This window comes from Pterocles gutturalis, unplaced genomic scaffold (assembly GCF_000699245.1).
Source record: "Pterocles gutturalis isolate BGI_N339 unplaced genomic scaffold, ASM69924v1 scaffold11172, whole genome shotgun sequence".
Classification (NCBI taxonomy): Eukaryota; Metazoa; Chordata; class Aves; order Pterocliformes; family Pteroclidae; genus Pterocles; species Pterocles gutturalis.
Window position 1 is genome coordinate 31,446 of NW_010115382.1, and position 11,898 is coordinate 43,343.

At 42.2% G+C, this 11,898-nt stretch overlaps 1 protein-coding gene across 1 annotated transcript in view; it reads left to right on the forward strand.

The window, feature by feature from the left end:
* The window catches only part of EML6 (echinoderm microtubule associated protein like 6), a gene marked incomplete at its 5' end in the record, with an annotated part of 43,451 nt that overhangs the window by 30,907 nt on the left and 646 nt on the right, over positions 1 to 11,898 (forward strand). Inside the window, 9 exons of the mRNA XM_010075164.1 lie at positions 676 to 884; positions 2,954 to 3,111; positions 3,819 to 3,933; positions 5,135 to 5,323; positions 6,388 to 6,560; positions 7,177 to 7,339; positions 7,854 to 7,957; positions 9,135 to 9,288; positions 9,679 to 9,779. Of these exons, the coding sequence (XP_010073466.1) occupies positions 676 to 884; positions 2,954 to 3,111; positions 3,819 to 3,933; positions 5,135 to 5,323; positions 6,388 to 6,560; positions 7,177 to 7,339; positions 7,854 to 7,957; positions 9,135 to 9,288; positions 9,679 to 9,779 (1,366 nt within the window). The remainder of the gene's footprint in view (positions 1 to 675; positions 885 to 2,953; positions 3,112 to 3,818; positions 3,934 to 5,134; positions 5,324 to 6,387; positions 6,561 to 7,176; positions 7,340 to 7,853; positions 7,958 to 9,134; positions 9,289 to 9,678; positions 9,780 to 11,898) is intronic.

The window sequence follows — 11,898 nt, forward strand, 5'->3', positions numbered from 1 at the left end:
AGAACTGTGTACAGTTATTTGCTTTTCCCTTCAAGTCTTTGGAAGAGAGTGGTGATTTTACTCTGAGTATCATGTCTTCCTAAGTCACAAAATCAGTTAAAGGAGATAGCAAAGTGCTAGAAAATACGATTTAAACTTCTATTATAAATAGAAGTTAAGGAAAGAATGTTGTTTAATATAAAAATCCATGAAATTAAGGAAAGTATTTTCTTCACATAATGCTTGAACTTGAAATTCTGCACTGTAGATAGGCCTTTGGGAGGTCATTTCCAGAAAAGAATTAAATGGTGGAGGGGAGAGGAAAAGTGCCTCATCTCATTAGATGTTTCCCTGTGCGTTCCACCAGATGGTAACTCGTTGATGATATTCAAAATTTCTGTGTTGTTATTTCACTGACCAAGGAGTCATGCTAGCAAACCATAGCAAATCATGCTGTAAAGATGTAATTCTTCATTTCCTAAAACTGTCGTATGCAATGGAATAACCAGGGACCATGCAGGTTGCATGAATTAAGATGTTTAATACACTGAATAATGTGGGGATTTGCTTAGCTTTCAGCATCGGGGGCACAGGTCTCTAATCTAATACCAGGTCAATTTATTTTATAAAGTCGTATCACAGCTTAATTTTGCCGGTAAATTTAACTTTATTTTTATCCTTTCCTAATTGAAACAGGGGCTAAAGTTGCTAGCAGGGGAGGACACCTGGAGAGGATATTCGTTGTAGAGTTCCGCCCAGATTCAGACACTCAGTTTGTGTCTGTTGGAGTAAAACACATGAAATTCTGGACATTAGCTGGCAGTGCTTTGCTTTATAAGAAAGGAGTCATTGGTTCCATGGAAGATGCCAAAATGCAAACCATGCTTTCTGTTGCCTTCGGAGCAGTGAGTTCAAATTACTTGCTACAGAATTTTATAATACATTTTTATTAAAACTGCAAGTGTCAATTTCCTTTGTTGAAATCCAGTACAGTGTGGACAGCACAAGACCATGGAGCTCTTGCTGAATAGTTAAACTTTTAATTTGAGACTTGTATGCCTATAGATCCTCATGTAAGTTTCCTAAACAGGGTTGGGTTTCTCTCTCAGTGAACATTTTTTATTCATGTCTGTGCATACCTACAACATCAGCTGCCATGACTTTTTTTTTTTTTAATTTACTAGTTATTTAGCACTTCAGTGGTTGACTTAGAAAAATGTAATATTGTTATTTTGTGTATAGGCTCTGCAACCTTTTTTTTTCTGCTGACAGTGTTTGGTATGACATATGGTGTTGGTTGGACTTGATGATCCTTGAGGTCTTTTCCAACCTTAATGATTCTATGATTCTATGCTAGTGATCCAGCTCATGGTGACAGTATATAATACTCTCCTGTATCATCATTAGGGAACCATAGTACTGTGCTTTAGCCTTCATAGTTAAGGAAAACAATACATATTAACAGTGAAAAAGCAGTGTTACTATGATCCTAAGGACTGAAATAGCTTCTGCTTCATCCAGAAACCCCACACAAATTACCCTTGCAGAGGTTAAACTGAAGTTCTAAACATCACCGATTCAAAGAAACTCCTTGCTCATAGTTATCCACCTGGACAATAGTACTAATGTGTGAAATGTGAGTGCATAAAATTAGACACCCAAATCCTCATTCTTGTGCCCAAATGACTTTGTTGTCAAAATTTGCTTAATACTAAGCATTTATTTCTATTCCAATGGCATTATTCCAGTATAAAATAGGACTCATGTAATGGACACTAAAGACCCCTAAAGTGATTTTAAAAAAGAAGCAGAATGTAATATTAGAACAAATTGCTTATCTGTCCTTTCCAAGTAGAAACAGTCCAACAGGCATTTTATTCTCTTAAATAGTAAAACTAATATCCTGTAAGGGCCACCTTCAAAACCAGCACATGAACTCTGCACTATTAGCATATGTAATTCATGCAGGATGTTTTTTTCTTCCTCAAGTATGTGTTGTTGAATCCCACTCAGTCCATGTCACAGGAGCATGAGCAAATTACTCTCAATAGAGTAGGGGCTGTGCATGTATGTTCTGCTTCTTCATGCATACATGGACCTCACTCATTTTCATCCAGGTTCATCTAATGCCAAAGTCAACAGGTCATGCTGGGATACAGCCACACCAAGTTTTTGTCTCAAATTGTAGAAAGTCATTCTGGGGCTTCTTTCCCCCAGTTCCTCCAGCAGGCACCATTGCTGTTTGTTGCAGAAGAGGCAACTTTCCTTTGAGCCCCTATCAAAAGGGTTTACTCACAATTTTTCCTGATATCTATTATTTGAATCAGTGGACTTCAAGGTCAGACGATCTTTAGTTCTTTAGGCAAGGGTTTCCATTTAACAGAGCACACTCCAAAAGAGCATTTGCAATGCAGAATACTTGCTCCTTTTTCCCATTCCTCAGGGAGTCCCAGACATCTGACCAGTTTGCTCCACAGAGGGGTTTCATGGCTTTTATGAGAAATTATGCCGTTGCTGTGGTGCCTAAAGTATGTGTCAGGTTGAGTTAGTTCTGCATTTAAGTTTATACACTTTATTTTCAACATCTGGAAGATAACTGCTTGCCAGTCATCTGTGCTGAGATTCTCACTGACACATACTCGGAGAAGAAAGAAACATCACCTAGAATTCAGCATCTTGCCAGCAGGAGACGTGGCATAACACACGCATAGCAAAGGAGGTGCAGCATCTGAAAGATCTCAAGATGATTTGCATGCGGGGAATGTCCCCTACACGTATGATTTATAACTTCTCAAAGAAATACCATTAGAGTGCAGTCATTAAACTCATCCTCCCAATGCAGATGGTTTTAATTCCTACATAAATTGCATAGTTGGCTTCTTTCAAGAAATTCAGTAGCTAAAATATTGTAATTCAAGCTGAACAAAAATGCTAAGGTATTTATTATATCAGAGATCGTTGCTGTTTGTTGCAGAATAACCTTACATTTACGGGTGCCATAAATGGAGATGTCTACGTCTGGAAGGATCACTTTCTGATTAGACTTGTGGCAAAAGCTCACACAGGGCCAGTGTTCACAATGTACACGACTCTTCGAGATGGACTCATTGTCACAGGAGGGAAGGAGAGACCGTAAGACACATAATCTTCCTAAAGTGCACAACATTTGTGTCTTTTGTATGATTGGGTTTTTTTATTTATCCAATACCCTAGACATACACAATGCTTCCCAGAGATCAATGGTATCTGTACTGTAGCAGTTTCAATCCAAATTTTACATTATGTGCCCAGGTGTATTAGTAAGTAAAGGACTACTCATAAGTAGGGTACTCAAGGGTCACAGTAATGCACATTATGCACAAAGGACATACAGAACCTTAAATTAGCAATTGATATGAACACCTGTAAAATCTCCTTGTTGCATGAGCTCCTGCCAGCCTGGCAGAAGTGGGTTTTTCTTAATTTTTTTAAGTCTGTCAGACTTCAGACAACCTCTCCCAGTGGAGACTCTGTGATTAGTAAGTTCTTTGTTTACTAGAAGTAACATATTTGCCAAGCTTATCTTGGTGACAGAAATTTGACATTAAGTGACAAGAGAACAATTTTGGTTTTTACAAATTAGGCATGATACTGTTTAAAACATGAAGTGTGATAGCATTTAAATTTTTATCATTTACTTTCCATTGTACCATAGCAGGGTGTCCCTAAATACAGTAGAAGGTGATTCAATGTATGTTTTGTTATTGAATCAAGAAAATACTGATGGGATTTACGTATTGGGATTTGTTGTAGCCTGTGCAGAAGGAGACACCTAGGTAACACAACACACTTCTTTTCAGCACTAAAGAAGGGGGAGCTGTAAAGCTATGGGATCAGGAGATGAAACGGTGCCGAGCATTTCAGCTTGAGACAGGCCAGCTCATCGAGTGTGTGCGCTCCGTCTGCAGAGGAAAAGTAAGTGAGCTGATGCGGCAGATGTTACGCTTTGGCATGCATCACTGCAAGTTGTTCTTGGTGGAGGTTGGATGGGAGACGCATGGGAGAAGGCTTTTGTAATGTTATGGGAGCAGCTTTGTCTGCCTACCTAGCAACATCTCCTTACTTGTCTTCCTGACCTCACTGATGGGCTTTACACTGCCCAAGGATCGCATTCCTGATGCATAGTGCCTGCCTTGCCTCTAGTCGCCAAGGAGAGGGAAAGGCCTCTGAAGGACAGTGCCGTGTAAGGTAGCACCTTTCTTTTCAAATGACAAAAGGAATTTAAGTACCTACTTTACAAGGTTTGCTTCCCGTGCAATGTAGGAACAGCTTAGGTGTTTCCGTTAGGCAGAATGGATCCTAGTTTTGGTTTGTTTGGGTTTTTCCCCCCAAGTCACAAATTGCCACTGAGAATTACTGATTGACTTTAAGTTCTGGTAAAGTGGAAAACAACTGAAATATTGGAGAAATTCGAGATGCTAAAATCACTCTCGCACATGTTTAGATTGTACGTGTAAATGTTGTGAAAGGAGTGTGTGATGATGCAGGAGCATTACATATGATGGGTCCAACCTCACCCTTCGTGAAATGGTCTCTATTTAACTTTATATATCAAGTCTCAGGAATTTGACTTGCTCCTTGATAACACCACCACAGAGGAATGTTGTTTTATATTTCTATTCAACTAGCCATTAACCAATTCCAAACTGTATCTATTTATGCTTTTTCCAAGTATTTGCCAAGAAAGCTCTTGCAATTTAGATGATGCCCATATGGCTAGAGTAGATGCGAAGTGCTCTTAAACAGTCTGAGCCTAAAACCCTGTTTTAATTTTTTTATTGCTGCCGAAATATTAGATTTTGTTACCTCAGAGGTATAAGAATCATGCTTTGACAACTTGTATGTAAATACTTTGATCTGAATTAAAATCCTTAATGATAAGATGTAAATCCACTGTGGTCACTCAGCAGTAACACCAGAACATGATATCAGATCTTCAGATGTGCAATTGTCAGTGTTTCACTCCTGTTTTTAAGGTGCTGTGTGAACAAGCAGTATAGGTCAGGATGGGATATCACAGATAGTTCTGCAACACATTAGTACTTTATTGCTATCTATATATTCTGTCTGTTATACTGACAACCCATCTCTCATTCTTTTTTTCGGATACAAACAGGGAAAAATTTTAGTGGGAACAAAAGATGGAGAAATCCTTGAAGTAGGAGAAAAAAATGCTGCTTCAAACTTGTTGATTGACTGTCACATGGAAGGGGAAATCTGGGGCTTAGCAACTCATCCCTCAAAAGACATATTTATCTCTGCAAGTAATGATGGAACAGCAAGAATCTGGGATCTGTCTGACAAAGTGAGTGTCACTAAATTGAAAAGTGTATGATTAAAAATGATTATTTTATACAGCAATGCATTTTTCCACGTATGATGTGCCAGATATATACGCGCCTTTGAGCAGCCGTGTAAAGACAGCAGCGTTCCTCTTCTGGTTTGGTACCATTCTTTTTTTTTCCTGCTATGCGGTGATGTGAAAAGGTAAGTCCTTGGTGAGATACCATGCTGCTCTTCCAAAAGCAAGCAATTTGCAGAGAAATGTAGTTATTTAAAAGCACTCCTGCTGGTGGGCTGCCTTTGGTTGTGTGTGGCTTATTTTGATCTGGCATGGATTAAGGAAGCATTTTAATTCCATCCTGACAGACTGGGTGACACGGATTGTCCTGTCACTGACTAATATGCAGACCCTGGCGATAAGCCTGCCTTACTGCCAGGCACGGCTCCCTCCTTTTTAGAGCCTTTCTTCAGAACTGAGCATGTTGCATCATGTGTAGTTCAGGACTTTTTTACAAGTCAAATTGCATAACAACAACTATTTTTAAAAATAATAAGTAAAACATTTTTTAAAATAACAAAAAGGTTTCTGCTTATGCTAGCCTATATAAAACTTCTCAAAAGGCAGTTACCTGAGCTAACAGGGATAATTTTTAATACCGAAAATGAGTATATTAGAAACACAATCAGGTAAGTGAAAATGCAAGACCATTCTAGTATGTTTTCATGTGGCAAATCAACTAGAAGAAACCTACCCTGATCAGCAGTTGCAGAAGCTATCAAAAATCACCTTTCAAACAAAATAGGAAGTTTATTTCTTTCAGCCTGTTCTGCTAAATAGTATTCTTTCTGGTGTATAACTTGAAGAAGTCACCCTGCAACAAGATAGATGCAAACATGAAACTCCCATTTGAATTACATGTATATTTTGAAGTCTGTTTTGCGACATATGCCTGGTGGGATGTGATTTTTTGATGTGAAATTTCAGGTTTATATTTAGAGGAAACTGAAGACAATTTGGGTTTAATACTTTGTGTTTGGAAGCTTTTCTCCAGGGGAGGTCTGAGTCTATTGCTTTTGTTAACACAGAAGCTGCTGAACAAAGTGAATCTGGGTCATCCAGCAAGATGTGCCACCTATAGTCCTGATGGTGAAATGGTTGCAATTGGCATGAAGAATGGAGAATTTGTTATTTTACTTGTAAACAGCCTTAAAGTTTGGGGTAAAAAGCGAGACAGGAAGTCTGCAATTCAGGATATCAGGTATGTCAGAGATTTCAGGTGAAACTCTCTGAATGCACAGCCCTTACTCAAGAAAAAGTCCATCAAGTTCCAAGTTGATTTCCAGATTTTTTGTATCTCTGTATTTGTTGAAACCTGCTTGAAACCATGAAATGCATTTACTGGCTGGCTGATGGCTTTACCTATACCCAAAGCTTATATTTACATATACCTAAAGCTTAAATGTCGTACATACACACTCTTTTTTTTTTTCCCTGTGATTAATTCAGTTTATATCCCCTTAAACAGAGCTAGTAATTTGTACGCTCTGGAGTTGTGATTATGAGAACTGCTATTATAGTACATTTTAAAATTGTTGTTCCTGTTGCTTTCTCACAGAGGACTAGTGTTACTCTGCACATTGTGCTCTGTGCTCTATGCAAGTGCAATATTAACATCAGTTAACCACATACGATATCCTTAGTCTTCTCATCTACTAAGCATCAAGGTTTGGTTTGGATTAAATCTTTCTGTTGATAGAAGGTTTTTCTCATTTTTCAGTATAAGAAATTTGTTTGCTTGTGTTAACATGAGAAGCAAAAGCGAATCTTACTCATAAACAGTAAATTATATCCCCATTCCATGTTTTACTGTCTAGGATCAGCCCAGATAACAGGTTTTTGGCTGTGGGTTCACAAGAACATACTGTAGATTTTTATGATCTCACTCAAGGTACAACCCTAAACCGAATCGGCTACTGCAAAGACATTGCAAGTTTTGTCATACAGATGGATTTTTCTGCAGACAGCAGGTACATTCAGGTATGTGTCAGGTAAACCCATGTTTGTTTGTATCTATTGTGACTTATTATGTTAACAGACTAATAACAAGATGGAGGTAAGGGTGAGGGAGGCTTTCCAAAGTTACTCTGAATTTCAGGGTGTCCCTAAATCTTCCAAGGTAGACTGGATAACTCGGATTGACTCAATAGAGAAACAGTTCTCCTCCCTGCTTTCCCTAGGATGGGATGCATATGACAGATGAATTAATATGAGGTTTCCTTCTGAAATTTTTCTTAGTTAGTAAAATTGGGTTGACATAAACCAGAGAGTCTATAACTGAAAGGCAATCTATCAGCTATGCATATGCATACGCACACCTCATTCAGTTGTCGTCCTTCATATAGCATGTAATGAATTATGGCTAATTAGGAAAAATCAGAAATACTATCATAGATGTTGATTTCCTGATAAACCCTGTTGAAAATATTGCTGCTGGAGATCTTATGACGAAAATGATGGGAAAGTTGCCAGCTTTTTCCTTTCCTACTTTCAGGTATCAACGGGTGTCTATAAGCGTCAGGTTCACGAGGTACCACTAGGAAAGCAAATAACAGATCCTGCCTTGATAGAAAAGATCACATGGGCCACGTGGACAAGGTAAAACACTAAAGAGCAAAGTTCTGCCTGATCGGGGACAGGTGTAAGACAGAACTAAGATCAGATCACAATATCAGATTGTGTAAACCAAATGCTTGAAATGTCCCCAGGGTTTGTCAAACCTGCGAGAGAAAGCATACACACTCCCCTTCCCCAAAGCTGTCTTACACACTTACTTTTTTTACACACTTTTGTAGCTGGTTGGTGTCTGTAGGAATTATTACTGTAGTAATACCGAGGGCTGTCTGTCATATATCCACAGTGGCTTGTTGCTGTTCATCTCGGGCTTCCCCCTCACGTGGCTCTGTACCACCTTTCTACTGGCACGCGGGCATAGGCGCTGCCTTATCCCACATCAGCAAACACAAGCAGCATAGGAGGCATGGAAACGCGAGCTGGTTGTATCAAGAAAGAAAGTGTGGGTACCATTAGAATGTATTTACTGACCTGGATTTATGCAGGACCCTCCCAGCACGGTTACAAAACTGTGGCTGTGCTCTTATTGTAGGAAGTGGCACAGGCCCAGAGCAGATCTGACAGTAAACAGTGGGTGACGATACAGGCAGGGTTTCAGGAGAAGGTAAGTGAGAATCCTCCCACTCTTACTGCTCTGCTGTCAAGCAAGCATAAAAATCTGCCCCAAGTGACTTATTTCTAAGGACTCTTGACAGATTGTGGGAGTGGGGCAGATGCATCTGCCAGTTACGTGGGTAAATAGGAACCATTCTAAAGGCACTTAAACTAAGGGAAGAACAGCTATTTTAAGAAATACTCTACATCCAAACAAGCATTCCCTCATTCAAGAATTTACAGCTTAAGAGAAGAGAACATCATTGCTGTTAAAAATCACCGTGGGAGGGTACATCCATGTTCATAAAGAAAGGAGGAGACCATAGCTGCTTGTATAAAATGATGCAAGTGGTTTCACAGGAGATAAACCTCAGGATTTATGGATGGAGATGGTTTAAAAGTCACGCAAAAAAAAAAAAAAAGCATTATTGTGATGCTCTCCATTATGAGATCACATTCGGTGCAATGATTTAGAGGGAGAATACTTTATGTTAAAGGCGGCAATTTTTTATCACTGGCCTGCGTTGCCTCCCCATGCTGTGGAAGAGAGCAGTAGCAAGTAAGTCTTACGGTCTAATGCTCTTTTTTTAACTCTGTTTTGGAACAGCATTCTTGGAGACGAAGTCATTGGAATTTGGCCGCGAAACGCAGATAAAGCAGATGTCAATTGTGCGTGTGTGACCCACGCTGGCCTAAATATAGTCACAGGAGATGACTTTGGTCTGGTGAAACTGTTTGATTTCCCATGCACAGAAAAATTTGTAAGTGGATTTTTATTTTGTTTTTTAAATCTAAGCAGCTTGTTTTTCCCCATATTCAAACTCCTTAGCATATACTTTAAGGCACCCAAATGGCGCTGTCCAGCAGGTCATCTCCAAGCAGCTCCCAGCCCGTGCTGGCTGCAGGAGCCTGGGAGGCAGTTGGGCACAGAATGGCTGTCCCTAGGAGAGCAGCTCGTAGGTGACAGGGTAGCCGCTGTCACCAGGGAGGACACGACACACGGAATCAGGTTCTGGGTTGGGATCTCTGTGGGCTCGAAGATGCCAGTACTGCTGGGGATGTGGCTTTGTCTACGCCCAGAAGGCCACTTTGTCACTCTGTAACACCACACTACTGTACCAATTCCTGAACTTGTGTTCATTTTCTACCAGGCCAAACACAAGCGGTATTTTGGGCACTCTGCGCATGTCACCAACATACGTTTTTCTCACGATGACAAGTACGTTATAAGTACAGGAGGAGATGACTGCAGGTAACTGCTCATTTATTTTTTAGATAATCAAAAATGTTGTGTGCATCCTTCTACACCAACCCCGCAGCAATGCATGTCACACCTTGCTCAGCCCACTCTGCATTCATTGCAGCCTGCTGATGGGTGATAGTTGTACCTTGTTTTTCTTACTCTGGAATTGCTGTATTTTATGGTCACTTGCACCTGATTCAGTCCTGCCACCTTGGAGCCATTCACAAAGTCATCTTTACAGGGTGAAACACCTTGCACGAGGGTTTCCCTGTTTCCCAGGCACCTGCTTGGAGCTCCTTGGCTAGAGGGTGGACAAGGCTAAGCATACCTGCTGCTGCGGGGGCCAGCACCCGCCTCGGAGACGTTGGGCACCAAGAGGGAGCTGAAGGAGTCCCGGCTGCTGGCACAGGCACCACTCGTGTGTCTGGAGAACATTGAGATCAGACAAAGACAGCTGGTGGCGGTGTCAGTCACCCAAAAATAACTCAATAGCTCCCACCCAGGGAAGGGCAGGACAGGAATTCCAGCTGAACAGAAGGACAGATAGAAAGACATTTCAAATAACAGCAGGCTTCTAAAAGGTGCCTTAAGTTGGTGGTGGGGTGTTTTTTGGTTTGGGGGTTTTTTTCCCTAGGTGGAAGGAAAAAAAAAAACCAAACAACAAAACAACCCAAAAAAACCCCACGAGACTGTGTGTGTGTGTGCGCACATGCGTGTGACTCCTGCCAGGCTGCTCCCCAAGTCTATGTGAGCTCCCAGCACTGCTCAGAGAGGACACTGCTGTCAAGAAAAACAGGGAGCAGAGAGGTGAGGAATGAAAACTAAACGTGGTTAAACAGACTGTAAGAGACTTTTGAACAGCAAAATGGAGCACTAGAGCAGCAACAAGGTAGGAAATGAAGGGCCCAAACTCTCGCAGAAGAGTCAGGAAGCTGCATTCAAGAACCAGGTATTTGTAACTCCTTGCTCAGCAAAAAACAGATGCTACAGGACTGAGGAACTGGTGCCAGTGAAGGAGAGTGCACATCTTCTCCAGATGCAGAAACTGTTGCTGTGTGTTTGCTGGCACCGGGCGTCCCGGGTGAGCTGCACGTGCCTCAGGGAGCAGGGACAGCAGCGCCGAAATGCTGCTCAGAGCCTTACCTGGGACTGTACAGTCCAGGGGGAGGTCTGGAGTCAAACTGGACCTGCACAGAGTGAAATAACTGCAGGGCTGAGCTCAGCAGAGAAAACAGAGACACGTGGACAAGTAGACACACACAGACTGACGGACATACGCACTCACCAAATGAGGGACGCACACAGTCACCCAGAGAGTGACGGACACACATGCACTCACACACAATGATGAACACACACACGCACGTGTGCTCTCGCGCTCTCTCTCTCTTTCACACAGTGACGGACACAGGCACTCACAGACACAGTGAAGGGGACACACGCACTCATACACACAGCGATGGGGACACGCACTCACACACAGGGTGACGGGGACACACACAGTGATGGGGACACGCACTCACACGTGACAGCCACACACACACACAGAGTGATGGGGACACATGCACTCACACACAGGGTGACAGGGACACACGCACTCACACACAGAGTGATGGCGACACATGCACTCACACACACGTGACAGCCACACACACAGGGTGACGGGGACACACGCACTCACACACAGGGTGATGGACACGCACTCACAGGGTGACGGGGACACACATGCACTCACACACACGTGACAGCCCCACACACACACAGAGTGACGGGGACACACGCACTTACACACGGTGATGGGGACACACGCACTCACACACAGGGTGACAGGGACACAGACACTCACACGGTGATGGGGACACGCACTCACATGTGACAGCCACACACACACACAGAGTGACGGGGACACATGCACTCACACACACGGTGACGGGGACACACGCACTCTCACACACACGGTGACGGGGACACACATGCACTCACACAGGGTGACGGGGACACACGCACTCACACACAGAGTGACGGGGACACGCACACCCACCGATGGGGACGCGCACTCACACATAGAGTGACGGCGAGATACACACACAGAGTGACGGGGACACACACTCACACACAGAGAGAGGGG